Source organism: Salmo salar, chromosome 14 (assembly GCF_965601325.2).
Source record: "Salmo salar chromosome 14, fSalSal1, whole genome shotgun sequence".
NCBI classification, from domain to species: domain Eukaryota; kingdom Metazoa; phylum Chordata; class Actinopteri; order Salmoniformes; family Salmonidae; genus Salmo; species Salmo salar.
Window position 1 is genome coordinate 72,396,492 of NC_138304.1, and position 18,003 is coordinate 72,414,494.

Consider the following 18,003-nt stretch of genomic DNA (forward strand, 5'->3'; position numbering starts at 1 on the left):
CGGGTAGGCTTCCACAAGCTTCACATAATATGTTGGGTGAATTTTGGCCCATTCCTCCTGACAGAGCTGGTATAACTGAGTCAGTTTTGTAGGCCTCCTTGCTCACACACACTTTTTCAGTTCTGCCGACAATTTTTTTATAGGATTGAGGTTAGGGCTTTGTGATGGCCACTCCAATATCTTGACTTTGTTGTCCTTAAGCCATTTTGCCACAACTTTGGAAGTATGTTCGGGGTCATTGTCCATTTGGAAGACCCATTTGCAACCAAGTTTTAAATTCCTGACTGATGTCTTGAGATGTTGCTTCAATATATCCACATAATTTTCCTCCCTCATGATGCCATCTACTTCGTGAAGTGCACCAGTCCCTCTTGCAGCAAAGCACCCCCACAACATGATACTGCCATCCCGTGCATCACGGTTGGGATGGTGTTCTTCAGCTTGCAAGCCTCGCCACTTTTCTTCCAAACATAACGAAGGTCATTATGGCCAAACAGTTATATTTTTGTTTCATCAGACCAGAGGACATTTCTCCAGAAAGTACAATATTTTTCCCCCATGTGCAGTTGCAAACCGTAGTCTGGATTTGTTATGGTGGTTTTGGAGCAGTGGCTTCTTCCTTGCTGGCCTTTCAGGTTATGTCGATATAGGACTCGTTTTACTGTGGATATAGATACTTTTGTACCGGTTTCCTCCAGTATCTTCAGAAGGTCCTTTGCTGTTGTTCTGGGATTGATTTGCACTTTTCGCACCAAAGTACGTTAATCTCTAGGAGACAGAACGTGTCTCCTTCCTGAGCGGTATGATGGCTGCGTGGTCCCATGGTGTTTATACTTGCATAGCATTGTTTGTACAGATGAACGTGGTACCTTCAGGCATTTGGAAATTGCTCCCAAGGATGAACCAGACTTGTGGAGGTCTACACATTTTTTTCTGAGATCTTTCTTTTGATTTCTTTTGATTTTCCCATAATGTCAAGCAAAGAGGCACTGAGTTTGAAGGTAGACATTGAAATACATCCACAGTTATACCTCCAATTGGCTCAAATTATGTCAATTCACTTATCAGAAGCTTCTAAAGCCATGACATAATTTTCTGGAATTTTCCAAGCTGTTTTAAGGCACAGTCAACTTAGTGTATGACCCACTGGAATTGTGAATTGTGAATTATAAGTTAAATAATCTGTCTGTAAACAATTGTTGGAAATATTACTTGTGTCATGCACAAAGAAAATGTCCTAACCAACTTGCCAAAACTATAGTTTGTTAACAAGACATTTTTGGAGTGGTTGAAAAACTAGTTTTACCGATGCCAACCTAAGTGTATGTAAACTTCCGACTTCAACTGTAGGCATATGTTGCGCATCATTACTTCACAGGAGAGGCATTTGAATGTAAACATACTTTGTTTTACTAAAATGTGTTTTGTGGCAGAAATGCCTTCTGGAATATGTGAACTTTAATGTGCCTTAATAACAAACTTTTCTGCATTCTTTAAATACGAAGAAAGTTGTTAAATTACGAGCCTAGTTGGTTTAGCCATGAAAAAGTCAGGAAACCTCCCGCTAGCCATGATTGGCTGAGATAATGGATGGGCTGGACATGCCGAGAGTTCGGATTGGTCTACCATGTAGCAAGATTCTGTCTATAACATGAGCTGCTCGAGACCCAGGCCCAGTTTCCCAAAAGCATCTTGCTGTCAGTTTGTCACTGTCAGAGTAGCCACTCATTTTGGTAATTTGTGTGGTATTAAAAAAGATAATGCTAATATCTTATTTCATGTAAATGTTGAAATGCGTTTATAAAAAGGCCCATTTCTTCCCAGACCCTGCAACAAAAAAGCCCATATGTGGAAATACTAAAAACGTATCTCCTAAACTGTATGCCACAACACGAATGTGATTATAGATGCATGCAATGCTTTGTCATGAAGGGGATTCCCCCCCCCCCCCCCAGCACCGCACACTCAAAATAGGAGTTATGCATACAGCATACCTTGTTTCTCAGTTCCTTTGTGATTTTCTTCTGTTTTTCTTTATCTTCAGCCAGAGGTTCCAAATAGAGCTTCTGGAGCTCTCTCCAAAAGTCCTCCTCTTCCTGGAGCACACCAAGAGACACTTATTAAACAGTCAAGTCAGTGTATACAGTGTATAGTGAAACATATGTGATTCTGGAAATAGTGACATACCAACAACGTGAAGCGGTTAGACAACTTTAAATGTATCTTGTAACTTTTATGTCATTCATAATATTATGTTGGTCATAATATAGGAAATCTACCTTCCCAAGAAAATCTTCATTTAGAGGGAAGTCATAGGACATATTCTGCAGTTGTTTTACCCAGTCTGTAGATACAGAGAAATGCTTGGTTATGAACCTTTCCCAATGATGCAGTTAATAAATATATAAAATAGACTAGTACCTTAGACAAGAGGAACAAAATAAAATACACTAAAATGTAGCTATATACAGGGAGTATCAGTACCAGTACAATGAAGAGGGGACATAGTTAGCACAGTGTGCAGAGTAACGGCTACTAGGTGAAGTCTAAATGTGCGTGTTATTATCTTACAAATGTGAGAAAGTATCTTAATGTCTTCATCTTAAAGTCACATAGTGGACAGATTGTAATAGATCTATTCAAAAATATACTCACTTTGTTCAGTAGACTGTTGAGAACGGAATTCCACATTCCTAGATTGAAATAAATCAAACATTATTTGGTGTGCATTCCACACAACTTTCTCGATACACACATCAAAATAGGAAAAAATGAAAAATACTAATTGTGCATACTAAGATGTTAGACAGAAATATATTGTATATGCAATGAAACACTCCTGAAACAGATCCTTGTGGAATACCACATATAGCCTTGGAGAATAAGGACTTATCATTGAGGTGGAAAAATTGGTACCTGTCAAGTATTTCACTTAGAACGTAGTACAGTATATTGGAGTTATGCTTTGAGAAAAAAAAAACTGATCCAAATACTATGCTTAGTGTTTACACAGATCATATAAACACTCCAGACACTCAAAATGTAAATACCTGTTATTGTCTTGAGAGATCAGATTAGGGTTCACCTTTGGCTCATTAGCCAACACAACAGTTTCTGGCACCTGACCATTCTGGTCTGCTACTTTGCCACTGTCCCAGCAGAGAAACTTGCAGCACTTGGCCTGTAGGATGCGCTGTATGATGGCCTTGGTTGGTGGCGCAGCGACTTGGACACCTGTCTCCCGAGTGCCCCAGGACACATTGTTCATGTTGACCATGGAGTAGATGGTCAGCAGGAGGTAGCCACTGGGGATTGAGATGAAGTAGAGGAGGCCGTAGACGACCAGATGGAACTCCTTGGGGAGGAATGCTGCTGTGATGATGTTCATCAGCACCAGGCCTATGATAAACAGGCCACTAGGAGTCCAAATGGTTTGCTGCTCAACCATAGCACCTGAGATGAACAGAGATAGTTAACATAATGACAAAGAATTGACGTTTTGTATTTAATGAATGTCCCAGTTTGATATTGCCCATTACGTTGACCGGTTAGTCCGTAAATCTGAGGTTTGTATTCTTGAGGTTCTACTTTATGTTGATTGAGATGAAGTCCTAGTCTCGTGTCATCATTTACCTACGATGGACAAAGCCGTTCCTATCATGAGGAAAGCGTACAAGACACTCATGACGGCTGCTATGGTGATCTGTGTGTCAGATTTCAGCTTGACGCACAGCAGCAGGTACACCACAGGGGGCACTGTTGCAAGGAACAGTGCGGTGTTGGGATCGATGTCTAGTATGAACGACAAGCTTCCTGAAAAAGAGAAAGGACCAGAATTATTATGAACGATATTCATCTTCCTTCAGTTTACAAAATGTTTGTATCCTGTTACATCCCAACAACAAACTACCCCAAAGCTAGAGCTGTATGAGGCCCCTGGCAGGCAGGTTGCCGTGGATACCTGAGATCATTAGGCAGATTGTAGCCGGGCCTAGAATGGAGGCGGCCATGCTGAGAATCTGGTAGAGGATGAAGGGTTTGGAGATAGAGCTGTTCCTCTGGGAGGTCAGAGACCCTGAGCCCAGCAGATCGATGGTGTTGGCCATGGTGGAGGGCCCCCAGCGCCGCCGCTGGTTATAGAACTCCTTGAAGTCCTGGGGGCGTTGGTGTAGGCGTCAGACGCAGCATTGTACTCCACCCTCCAGCCCTGCTGCAGAAGGAGAGTGCACAGCCAGCGGTCTTCACCTGTGACAGAGCAGAGGGAGGTACTGTAGACGAGAGAGTACTGCACAGACAAGTGGCTGTGTTGTGTTGTCCAGGAATAAAGATTCACCTTGATCGTACTGTACGTAGTGGCTAGCCTCCGTGGCCTTAGTGGTGTATCTCTTCATGACGTTGTCGTCCATGAGGGCTGCGCCCCTGAAGAGACTGAAGCAGCCGGGGCTGCAGAGCACGCTACCAAACACGTGCTCTGCAGTCTTCTGAAGCCAGTGGCCCACCGCGTACTCAAACTTCTGATACCATACCATAGGACCTGGGGCAATATAACAGAATGATCCAACATTTGATGCCACACCATAGGACCTATTCTTGCCTTTTATCTCTATTGCTATATAGTAAAAAATTATGATTTTTAAATGTATTTTCAAAACATTTTATTACATTTGACCATAGGACCTGAGTAGATAGCTGTATAATAGGGGCCATAAATTATACCCTAACTGTACATATAGTGTCCACATACAATACTGTTTTTGAGCCGGGTACATTTAGTGAAAAAAGCAGGTTCCATTGCAATCAAACTTAAACAGTCTTTATCCCAAAAATGGTCTGGGGTACATTGTTCAGTTGTGGCTGTCTTAGATATGACATCTCCCTAACAATAATAATTTGATCCTTATTACGATTCACACGAAAGCTTTATATACCTGTGCCTGTTGGGTGAATCCTCCCACATGCCGCACCCACACGTGGATGACGTTTCAGTCGATCTATTAGGAGCATTACAGCAGAGGGCTGGAAGTCGGTGTCCCCATCCAAAGCCAGTAGATAGGTATTGTCCTTCTCTTTCTAACAGAATACAAGAGTATCAGTCCCATTTCATGTATAATATACAATATAACAATAATATAACAACAATTTATCCAAGTCGGGATGCTGGAAACAGAAGAAGGAGTAATTGTGTATTGTTTGTGCTGTTCACCGTCATCTTTTCCCTCAGCTCCCTCACATCTTCACCCTGATCAAACTTCTTGAAATACTTCCTGGTGAGTCGCCAGCCGAGAATGTAGTACAAGTACATAATCTGCAACAGTGAGTGAACTAATCAAGTCTATGGTTTCATGTCTAATCCAACTTCATCATTCAACTTTAATTCAAGTATATAACTTTCAATGAAATCATAGCTTCGTGATAGTACAATCAAAGATGAAATAGTGTTAGACCTTTCACAGACACATGGTAAACTGTATATTGACAGCATTGTCTCACTTGAGACCATCTCTTCTTGTGGCGGATCAGTAGCTTGTCCTTAAAGTGCACCATCAGCAGGTTGCCCTTAGGGAGGGTGTACTCCAGTCGACCTCCGTAAGGGGTGCACAGGATCCTCTGGCATGGAAGGGGTGGGCTCTCTCTGAAGATGCATGAATCCTCCTCATTGAAGATACTGAGGTTCAAAGGATGAAATGAGGGAAAGTTGATGTACATTATTATTACATTTACATTTTTTTTTTTACATTTTAGTCATTTAGCAGACGCTCTTATCCAGAGCGACTTACAAATTGGTGCATTCACCTTATAATATCCAGTGGAACAACCACTTTACAATAGTGCATCTAAATCTTTTAAGGGGGGGGTTAGAAGGATTACTTTATCCTATCCCAGGTATTCCTTGAAGAGGTGGGGTTTCAGGTGTCTCCGGAAGGTGGTGATTGACTCCGCTGTCCTGGCGTCGTGAGGGAGCTTGTTCCACCATTGGGGTGCCAGAGCAGCGAACAGTTTTGACTGGGCTGAGCGGGAACTGTGCTTCCTCAGAGGTAGGGAGGCGAGCAGGCCAGAGGTGGATGAACGGAGTGCCCTCGTTTGGGTGTAGGGCCTGATCAGAGCCTGAAGGTACGGAGGTGCCGTTCCCCTCACAGCTCCGTAGGCAAGCACCATGGTCTTGTAATGGATGCGAGCTTCGACTGGAAGCCAGTGGAGAGAGCGGAGGAGCGGGGTGACGTGAGAGAACTTGGGAAGGTTGAACACCAGACGGGCTGCGGCGTTCTGGATGAGTTGTAGGGGTTTAATGGCACAGGCAGGGAGCCCAGCCAACAGCGAGTTGCAATAATCCAGACGGGAGATGACAAGTGCCTGGATTAGGACCTGCGCCGCTTCCTGTGTGAGGCAGGGTCGTACTCTGCGAATGTTGTAGAGCATGAACCTACAGGATCGGGTCACCGCCTTGATGTTGGTGGAGAACGACAGGGTGTTGTCCAGGGTCATGCCAAGGCTCTTAGCACTCTGGGAGGAGGACACAAGGGAGTTGTCAACCGTGATGGCGAGATCATGGAACGGGCAGTCCTTCCCCGGGAGGAAGAGCAGCTCCGTCTTGCCGAGGTTCAGCTTGAGGTGGTGATCCGTCATCCACACTGATATGTCTGCCAGACATGCAGAGATGCGATTCGCCACCTGGTTGTCAGAAGGGGGAAAGGAGAAGATTAATTGTGTGTCATCTGCATAGCAATGATATGAGAGACCATGTGAGGATATGACAGAGCCAAGTGACTTGGTGTATAGCGAGAATAGGAGTGGGCCAAGAACAGAGCCCTGGGGGACACCAGTGGTGAGAGCACGTGGTGCGGAGACAGATTCTCGCCACGCCACCTGGTAGGAGCGACCTGTCAGGTAGGACGCAATCCAAGCGTGCGCGGTGCCGGAGATGCCCAGCTCGGAGAGGGTGGAGAGGAGGATCTGATGGTTCACGGTATCAAAGGCAGCAGATAGGTCTAGAAGGATGAGAGCAGAGGAGAGAGAGTTAGCTTTAGCAGTGCGGAGAGCCTCCGTGACACAGAGAAGAGCAGTCTCAGTTGAATGCCCAGTCTTGAAACCTCACTGATTAGGATCAAGAAGGTCATTCTGATAGAGATAGCAAGAGAGCTGGCCAAGGACGGCGCGTTCAAGAGTTTTGGAGAGAAAGGAAAGAAGGGATATTCTCACCCGTACTGTTAAATCTGCAGTGTACACTGGGTTAGAAGTGCTGGGATTGAGTTCCATTAACACACTGAGCACCCCAGCAGTAGGGACCAAACTCACTGCTTTCACGCATGCAGGTATTTTTCACTACACCAAATGCCCTTTGGCCTCAATCCAGCACCTGTCTACTATCAGAGGAGATGTCCAGTGTGTGCGTTCCCTGAAGTGACCATTTACCCTGATGACATTGTCATGGAAAGTCCCATTAGGTTTTTATGCTTAGACACAACTTTTTACCCTTTTTTAAAAATGTTTTTCCCTACTGTCTGTGTTTTTTTTCTACTTGGACAAAAATTTGTTAGGAGGAGAACTGAAATGATGGCCAAACTGAGTTTGTCAGGCACACACTTCAACAAACAACGACATTCATGGCGAATTGATTGGCATGCGCAAGATGGCGGTCAGTGCAGATACATTTTTTGGTAGCTGAAGGAATTATTGGACTTCCTTACCCAAATATGACCATTTGGTCATTTCTAAGGACATAAAACCCCGTATGACTATGGTTTAGTTTGTTTACCAAAGTAATTGATTACTTTCTGCAAGTTATTCAACTCTAAAAAACGAAGTTTGCGATAGTCAGATCAGCTAGCTAGCTCAAAAACTAGCTTGTCTACATGGAAACTTCCACAACCAAAAGAAAATAAATGGAGAAATCGTCAGATGGACAATTAACAGCAAAAGATGGCATGGTTTTGGGTACTCCTCTTCAGAATGTAACTGTGGGGGGGAAATACTGCTATGGGTGATGAAAATGTGGTGAGCACAAACAATGCTCATAACTTGCGCCCCTCCAGTTCCCAGCTCAGGCCGTTACCTTACGACCCCGGCACTCCAGTCAAGCCCCAGAGGGAAAAGATGAGAGGCCAAGAGGGTATGTCACTCTGAGATGCAAAACAATATTGTAATGCTTTTGGCAGCAAAGATAGATGAAAGGGCAAATTGCTTGGAGGACATGGTTAGAGAGAGAATCGATGAAAACTGAGGCCATGAAAAAAAATCTGTTGACTTTATCTTTGGAGAAGTGAAAACCCTCAAAAGTGACATGAAGAAAGTGGAAGTTATCTGCCAGAAAAAAAAGGTGAATGAGGCGGAGAGATACCAGCGCAGGTGGAACCGGAGGCTCCTTTAAATTCCAGAGCAGGCAGGTGAGGACATTAAATACAGAGTTGTTGACATCTGTGGAGCTGTCATTCCTGAATCAAAAGCCAAACTTCAGGAAAATGTGGACATCGTTCATCGTTTGGGAAGACTCAAGGATCAAGACAAGAGACCGAGGACAACCATCATCCGGTTCACCAGCAGATCTACACGGGATCTTCTCTGGAGGCGAGCGAAGAATTGTGAGTTCCTCATCAAGCAAAAATGGAGGTTCACAGAGGATCTGACCTCAGCGGACAAAGTGACACGAGAGAAACTGTGGCCAATGGTGGCTGCAAATCGAAAGGCAGTGCAAGAGTGATCATCAATGGGAAAGAAATGCGGCCAAATCAGAACATTTGAAAGAGAGCCAGAGTCTAACTCGGACAGAACTGATAGGCCTAAAAACTGCCCAATTCCCTGGTGAAAAGCAGCCTTCTATTATAAAAAATGCACACAAACACTTGAATGAGAAAAGGCTGACCTAAGAACTGGTAAACTAAACACTAACTATGGGTGGATAACTGCTTATTGTAAAGTCTACATGTCTCCCCCTTGTGAGAGTAAGAATAGTTTGGTCACTTTATGACCAGTATTTCTTTGTTTTTTGTTGGAGAGGTTAATAATGGGATGGAAATCCTTTTGAGTTACAAATCCTTAGGAAAAGCTTATATTAGCATAACAAGGTTGTTGGTTGAAGTCTTTATCTCTTTGTTCAATTAATGTCAGGGGTACTCTTCATTTACTCAAATGTGAGGCTATTTTCGTGTATTGCAAATGGTTTAATACAGACGTTTACTTTCTACAAGAGAATTATGCTTGTTCTTCCGATCTAGCTTTTTGGAAAAATCAATGGCGTAACGATATCTGGTTATCATATGGCAACAACCACTCCGCAGGTGTAGCAGTTTTAAGAGTTGCATTTATAGGGAAGGTCATCGTAAGACTCGCCACTCTGGACGTTAGTTAATTTTAACAGTGAATTTCAACAGTGAAATGTTTTTAATAGGGAATATTTATGCATCCAACAACAAACATAACAGGATATTATTTCAAGAATTTGAAGAGATTAATAGAGTTATAGGTGTATTTCAGGTTATCAAAATTATCTTAGGTGGAGATTTTAATTCTGTATCTAATGTGATGATTGACAGATTTATTGGAAACTCAATAGTCGACTGTTGGAAGATGATAATTTCAAGATGGATGCCAAAGATATTATATAAGACAATTGGAGGAAAGTCCAACTATTTAAGTGTTATGGAAAATATTGGGAATGAATGAAGTATGAAATAAGACAAACAGCCATGAAGAGAGGTAAAGAAATTGCTGAACTTAAAAGATTGAGGGAAGATAAACTTGCTAATTAAATACTTTCTCTAATCTCTATGGAGGACCTTGATGAAGAAGGAAAGGGTCAGTTATTTTCTTTACAACTAGAAATGGACCGAATGTATGAAGAGAGAGCAAAAGGGGCATTAATAAGATCAAGGAGGAGATGGTTGGAGGAAGGTGAAAAAAACAATATACTTTTACAATTTAGAGAGAGAAAAAATCTGAATTTACATCTATTCATAAGCTTAATACAGATAGCAAAGAAAATGAAAACCCCAAAGATATTTCAAAATATGTTTCAGAATTCTATGGTAACCTTTATCCCAGTAATGCCTGTCCTACTAGTGACATATCTGCCTTTCTAGACTCTGTCAAAGACTATGCAAAATTCATAGATGAAGACTTCCAAAAGTCTTGTGATGAATTTATTTCTATTAATAAAATTTAAAAATGTATCAGTTAAAAGATACATCTCCAGGGAATGATGGCATTATAAGTGAATTCTATAAATATTTTCAGTTGGATATTGTTGAATTTATATTTTTTGTTTTTAAGGAGGCAATTGCTTTAGGGGTCCTGCATGTTTCTATGACACAAGGCCTCATTTCTGTAATCCCCAAACCAAACAAAGATCCTATGATGTTAGAAAATTGGAGCCCAATCACATTAATGAACAATGATGGAAAGTTGTTTGCATCCATCTTTCAGAAAGACTTAAAAAATGGCTTTGACAAAATCATTGATGATACCCAGTCTGGTTTTATGAAGGGCTGACATATATGTAATAGTATTTGACGAGTATTGGACTTGATAGACTACAATGAGCACACTATGGAAGATAGTCTACAAATAAAATAAAGCTTTTAAAAAGACATTTGATACAGTTGAACATTATTTTCTTAATGAGACTTCGATTTTTGGGGGGTTTTGGTCAATATTTTCAAAGTGTAATTTAGACACTTTGCAATGACAGTAACAGCTCTGTTAAATTATCCCATGGAACTTCAGAGATTCAACATTAGATGTGGCATTAACAAGGATGCCCAATTTCTCCTTATTTTTATTGGTCACAAGTTATGGCACTTCATAAAAATAAAATAGTTTTAGGGGTATTCAGAAACAAGATAAAGAGATAAAATGTTCACAATTGGCTGACGACGCCACCATTTTTTTTTGAAAGATCATAATGAACTCAGGAAAGCTATTGAGTGTATTAATGTCTTCTGGTATATCTCTAAATATTAGGAAATGTGAACTATTTGCATTGAAAAGATGTGACTTAAACTCAGTATGTAATATACCTGTAAAAGATGTGATCACATATCTTGGTATTAAAGTTAGCAAAGATCAGAAAGAAAGGATCAACTCATTGTAGAGAAAATTGGAAAGAGATTTAACTCCTGGTTATTAAGAGATCTTTCTTTATCTGGATGTGTACTTTTGTCAAACTCTGAAGGTCTGTCCAGATTAGTTTATACCTCCCTTGCCTTGGATGTTCCTCTGTCAGTAACTAAATAATTTAGTATCTATCATTTTAACTTCATATGGAGGAATAAACCTCATTATTTAAGAAAAGTGGTAATATCTAGCATCCAAAGTGAGGGAGAATTGAATGCTCTGGATTTTAAAACCTCTAATATAATCTTTAAGATCAAATCGATACACAACTATTTAAGAAATAAGGATTGCATTTGGAATATAATCCCTAATTTAATATTCCAACAGATTGGTGGGCTAGAATTCTTAATCAAATGCAACTATGATGTGGGTAAAATCCCAATTAAGCTTGCCAACTTTCATAAACAAGTACTTCTAACTTGGAACCTCATGTACAAACACAATTTTACCCCACATAAACTCAGCCAAAAAAGAAACGCCCCTTTTTCAGGACCCTGTCTTTCAAGTTAATTCGTAAAAATCCAAATAACTTCACAGATCTTCATTGTAAAGGGTTTAAACACCGTTTCCCATGCTTGTTCAATGATCCATAAACAATTAATGAAGATGCTCCTGTGGAATGGTCGTTAAGACACTAACAGCTTACAGAGGGTAGGCAATTAAGGTCACAGTTATGAAAACTTAGGACACTAAAGAGGTCTTTCTACTGACTCTGAAAAACACCAAAGGAAAGATGCCCAGGGTCCCTGTTCATCTGCGTGAACGTGCCTTAGGCATGCTGCAAGGAGGCATGAGGACTGCTGACGTGGCCAGGGCAATAAATTGCAATGTCCGTACTGTGAGATGCCTGAGACAGAGCTACAGGGAGACAGGACGGACAGCTGATCGTCCTCAAAGTGGCAGACCACTTGTAACAACACCTGCACAGTACACTTGTACATCACACCTGCGGGACAGGTACAGGATGGCAACAACAACTGCCCGAGTTATACCAGGAACGCACAATCCCTCCATCAGTGCCCACCGTCACTGGACCAGAGAGGATTGGCAAAAAGTGACCAGCAGAGACCAGCAGTGCGCCTTCACGGCCCAGTGTATCCTGTTCCCGCTCTCCGCACTAGCCCTGAGGTGCGTGTCTCCAGTCTGGCGTCTCCAAAGCCAGCACCACACACCAGGCCTTCAGAGAGAGACGGCCCACAGTCCGGAGCCGAGAGAGTCACCCTACAGTCCGGAATCGGCGCAGCCAGAGTCGCCCTACAGTCCGGAATCGGCGCAGCCAGAGTCGCCCTACAGTCCGGAATCGGCGCAGCCAGAGTCGCCCTACAGTCCGGAATCGGCGCAGCCAGAGTCGCCCTACAGTCCGGAATCGGCGCAGCCAGAGTCGCCCTACAGTCCGGAATCAGCGCAGCCAGAGTCGCCCTTCAGCCCGAGGTCTCCAGCGACGCGCATCAGCCCGAGGTCTTCAGCAATGCGCCATAGCCCAGAGACTTTGGGACGGGTAAAGTTGAATGAGTATTTAGCGGGAGTGGACAAGGTAGGTTGGGGAGTAAGGCCGGAGCCTGAGCCACCTTCGTAGTAGGGGGTTGGGGGAGGGGGGGGGGGGTGTAGCACACCCTCCCTTCCCTCCTTTGGGGAAGGGAGGGTGTAAAGGGGTTATTTGTTATTGTAGTTGGTCAGGACGTGGCAAGGGGTGTTTGTTTAGACTGTTTCGTTTTGTTCTTTTTTTGTATACATATTCCCGCTGCGTTTTGGTCTAATCAATACGACACACGTAACAGATACTGACTGTTACTTTTGATTTTATCCCCCTTTGTTCAGGGACACATTATTCAATTTCTGTTAGGCACATGTCTGTGGAACTTGTTCAGTTTATGTCTAAGTTGTTGAATCTTGTTATTTTCAACCAAATTTTTACACATGTTAAGTTTGCTGAAAATAAAAGCAGTTGACAGTGAGGACGTTTTTTTGTTGTTGCTGAGTTTAGGTATACAATCTGGAATAATAAAGACATAAAATACAATAACAAGTTGTTTTTTTCCCAGAACTGGTTTGACAACAACATTATCTGGGGTAAACATGTATTAAATAATGATGGGCAACCATATGATTATCCAGGATTCATGAGAACATTCCCTCCTGAGGAGTATCAAATTGTTGATAGAGCTGTCCCTAAAGGTGTTATTCTTCTTTTAGGAGAATATAACAATACTCCAAGTGCAACTTTTGAGGATTTTGTAGGCTCAATACAACTAGAAGGAATTTACATTTTAAACTATAAATGTAATAACATGTATATAAGGAAACTATGTTACTATTCCCTCTGCTAAAATGTACTGGAATGCAGCCCTAGGACAAGTGAACTGGAACAAAGTCTCGTTGTCTGGTAAATATTGTATATCTAATAAGGTGAAAGAAGTCTCATAGAATCTACCCTGTAAATATCTTTATTATACACAGATTTAAAATAGCTATTGAAAACAAATGTGTATTTTGTGATTGTGACCCAGAAACTCTTGACCATTTATTTTGGGACTGTTCTTATGTCAGAAGATTTTGGAATGAGTTAGAAGATTTTATTTTAAAAGAAATTACTATTAATGTTAATCTGAGAGACTGATATTCTGTTTTATATTGATCCAAATGATATGGACCCTGATTTAACTTTCATTGTTAATTTGTTTATTTTTCATGGATGATTCTTTATCCATAAAAGGAAGTGAGCAGAGAACAAACCCCTCTTAACATTATTTAAAGATATTATTTTGAAATGATCAGTGAATGTAAAAACAAAAAAGCAGTACGCACCATAAAACGTTTTGACAGATTAGGTTTATGTACTCTTGTTTGTATATTTCTGTTTTTGTATTTGTTGTGTTCATAATAAAAAATGTAAAAAAATTTAACAGACATTCATGGCAAAAAAAAAATCAAATGGTGTAGAATGTGGGCAGAGCATCCCCTGGTGGTTTTCAGGGGAATATGTGGTTCTGAATTTTTTTTACTTGTTCTTGATAAATGTCTCTTGTACATCTATATTATGATATCATACATATCATATATTAATTTCTTTACAGATTATACATTACATAAAGTATATATGCAGTTCTGTGCATATTGGATCAACATTTGTTACACTGCTTACTTGTAAACAACTCGGATAACGTCCACCAGGTCCTCTGCGTATTCGTTCACATGCCGTTCTTTACTACCTTTCACGTCTTTAAAAGCATCATCAAAGTAAATGTGAGACTCAAAGCTCACATCATCGTTGGAGTTATTCCTTGGCCTGTATTTGTCCAGCCTGGTAAAGAAACAAATAAAAAAGACATCATTTGCGTGAAAAAGCTGCTAACTCTGCCAATTGTGTCGTTTCTCAATCATGTAAAAACGTCAGACTGTACCTGAACATTGAGATGATCATTTTCATAATTTCGTCATAGTTCTCATGCCACATTGTTGCACACAGGTACACTGTGACTGGGTCAGTTTGTCTGTGGCTGGAGAAAACGTTACAATCGTAATTTGGCACTCCATCTCATGCACATTCATACAAAACTCTCCCACCCTCCACAGAATTTGCAATAATCTTACCATTTTTTCTTCCTCTGAATCTCAAAACGTGTGTTGAGCAGTATGGACTGTTCCAGAAAGGCCCCCTCGTACATCCTCCGCACAAACAGATCCTGGGTCTTTCGATGCGCTGAAGCCGGAGGAACCAGATGTACATTGTACACAGCATCCAACCCAACCACCAGCAGAGTGCAGAGCCTCCCAAGAGGCCCATTTCTGTTAGGTCAGTCATGTCATGGGGACAGAGGGTGATGTCCCTAACTAGACTCACAAACCATACTGTATTGTTGCTTAGGCCCCTGCCATATGTGATGTCATGGCAGTACTCTGTAATGGTGTAGTTAGCACCTCTGGGGTCACTTGAATTCTGGAAGAAGATAATGACAGGAGCGACGAACGCTGCCAGAACACCTAACGAGGCCAGGTACATGGGTAACAGGAAGCTTTGCCGCATGGCATGCATTTTGCAAGCCACCACCACGAACCAATGGCACAGAGCGGAGGACACTATCTGGATGGTCACCAAGATCAGGATCACCAACCCCACATCCCCTGGAACTGATGTCACAGATGACCAGACTCTGCCAGACAGAGGGACGTATGCCCCCACCACGGCTGCAGTGACCATAATCCGGACCAGACTGGAGAGGATGCTCACCACATTCCTGGATCTCGCTATGTCTTCGCATATACTGTTCAGGAAGGAGCTTTTGAAGAGGGTGCTGTAGTTCTCCCACCAGTTCAGCGAGACAAAGATGGTCCCCACTATTGCCAGTCCGATCCAGACATTCATCCCCCTATCTTCCTTCAACAGCAGGTAACTGAGGATGAAGAGCACGTAGCCTGACACTATGAGGACTAATGAGATGATTGGGGGCACTATGAATCGCTTCTTCTCCCTGGCAATGCACTGAGCGCCCACCTGGAAGATGGAGGACAGGATGCTGATGCTGTTCAGCATCATCACATTGGTCACGATGCCGAAGAATGGCATGGCAACAATGGTGAGAACCGCTGTCCCAAGCGACACCAGGAATTCGACACACAGCACCTGGAAAATTGTACCTTATCAGAATTACAATCATATCAATTAAACGCAAGCAAATGGAATGCTAAAGGATGATAAACATTCTGAGGGAAACTAATATAATATAACCCATGCTGTTTCTTAAAAAATGTTTTTAAAGGAAATACAACGATCTGGCCTTAACCCGCTAAGGTCGATGCCCGCGCCACCCAGAAATCAAATTAGCATAATAAAATAATAAATTCCCATAAAGATCTGTCAGTTTAAGCTAGAGATGCAGTTCTGTTTTTATTGCATTGGATGCGTCTCAATCCACTGCATCCACCGATGTCGCTCTTATGCATCTGCTGTTTTTCAGACCATGAGACATCCCGAAAATCTACGGACTCGTCTGAAGGTAGCTGGTACCAGATAAAAAAAAAATATGGAAGTATGGAGGTAGTTTTGTGCCTACCCAAATAATTAGGTGAAATAAATATATATATGGCTCCCGAGTGGCGCAGTGGTCTAAGGCACTGCAAGAGACGTCACTACAGTCCCTGGTTTGAATCCCGACTGGTTTGAATCTAGGCTGTATCACATCTGACTGTGATTGGGAGTTGCATAGGGCGGCGCACAATTGGCCCAGCGTTGTCAGGGTTTTGCCGGGGTAGGCTGTCATTGTAAATAAGAATTTGTTCTTAACTGACTTGCCTAGTTAAATTAAAAAAATACACTACCGTTCAAAAGTTTGGGATGCTGGCCTTCTAGGCAGAGTTGCAAAGATTAGCTAACTTGGATTAGCTAACACAACGTGCCATTGGAACACAAGAGTGATGGTTTCTGATAATGGGCCTCTGTACGCCTATGTAGATATTCCATAAAAAAATCTGCCGTTTCCAGCTACAAGTCATTTACAACATTAACAATGTCTACACTGTATTTCTGATCAATTTGATGTTATTTTATGGACAATTTTCTTCTTCTTTTCTTTAAAAAACAATGACATTTCTAAGTGACCCAAAACTATGAAAAGTAGTGTACAGTTGAAGGTGGAAGTTTACGTACACATAGGTTGGAGTTATTAAAACTCGTTTTTCAACCACTCCACAAATTTCTTGTTAACACACTATAGATTTGGCAAGTCGGTTAAGACATCTACTTTGCATGACACAAGTAATTTTTCCAACAATTGTTTACAGACAGATTATTTCACTGTATAACAATTCCAGTGGGTCAGAAGTTTACATACACTAAGTTGACTGTGCCTTTAAACAGCTTGGACAATTCCAGAAAATGATGTTATGGCTTTAGAAGCCTGATAAGTGAATTGACATCATTTGAGTCAATTGGAGGTGTACCTGTGGATGTATTTCAAGGCCTACCTTCAAACTCATTGCCTCTTCGCTTGACATCATGGGAAAATCGGCTTGCAAGCATCCCCCTTTTTCCTACAAACATAACGATGTTCATTATGGCCAAACAGTTCTATTTTTGTTTCATCAGACCAGAGGACATTTCTCCAAAATGTACGATCTTTGTCCCCATGTGCAGTTGCAAACTGTAGTCTGGCTTTTTTATGGTGATTTTGGAGCAGTGGCTTCTTCCTTGCTGAGCGGCCTTTCAGGTTATGTCGATATAGGACTCGTTTTACTGTGGATATAGATACTTTCGTACCTGTTTCCTCCAGCATCTTCACAAGATCCTTTGCTGTTGTTCTGGGATTGATTTGCACTTTCACACCAAAGTACGTTCATCTCTAGGAGACAGAACGTGTCTTCTTCCTGAGCGGTATGACGGCTGCGTGGTCCCATGGTGTTTATACTTGCGTAGTATTGTTTATACAGATGAACTTGTTACCTTCAGGCGTTTGGAAATTGCTCCCAAACATGAACCAGACTTGTGGAGGTCTACAATTATTTTTCTGAGGTCTTGGCTGATTTATTTAGATTTTCACATGATGTCAAGCAAAGAGGCACTGAGTTTGAAGGTAGGCCTTGAAATACATCCACAGGTACACCTCCAATTGACTCAAATTATGACAATTAGCCTGTCAGAAGCTTCGACGGCCATGACATCATTTTCTGTAAATTTCCAAGCTGTTTAAAGGCACAGTCATCTTAGTGTATGTAAACTTCTGACCCACTGGAATTGTTATACAGTGAATTATAAGTGAAATATAAGTGAAAATCTCTCTGTAAATTATAAGTGAAATAATCTGTCTGTAAGCAATTGTTGGAAAAATTACTTGTGTCATGCACAAAGTAGATGTCCTAATCGGCTTGCCAAAACTATAGTTTGTTAACAAGAAATTTGTGGAC

At 41.7% G+C, this 18,003-nt stretch overlaps 1 protein-coding gene across 1 annotated transcript; it reads right to left on the reverse strand.

Moving 5' to 3' along the window:
* Positions 1–2,040: 2,040 nt before the first annotated feature.
* On the reverse strand, positions 2,041–15,670 carry LOC106570136 (chitin synthase chs-1). The gene is given in 12 exon segments (XM_082961409.1): positions 2,041–2,096; positions 3,127–3,453; positions 3,634–3,813; positions 3,962–4,162; positions 4,165–4,245; positions 4,334–4,534; positions 4,929–5,070; positions 5,204–5,305; positions 5,491–5,665; positions 14,249–14,407; positions 14,698–14,892; positions 15,003–15,670. Coding segments are annotated over 12 exon segments (2,487 nt in total).
* Between the last annotated feature and the right edge of the window lie 2,333 nt (positions 15,671–18,003).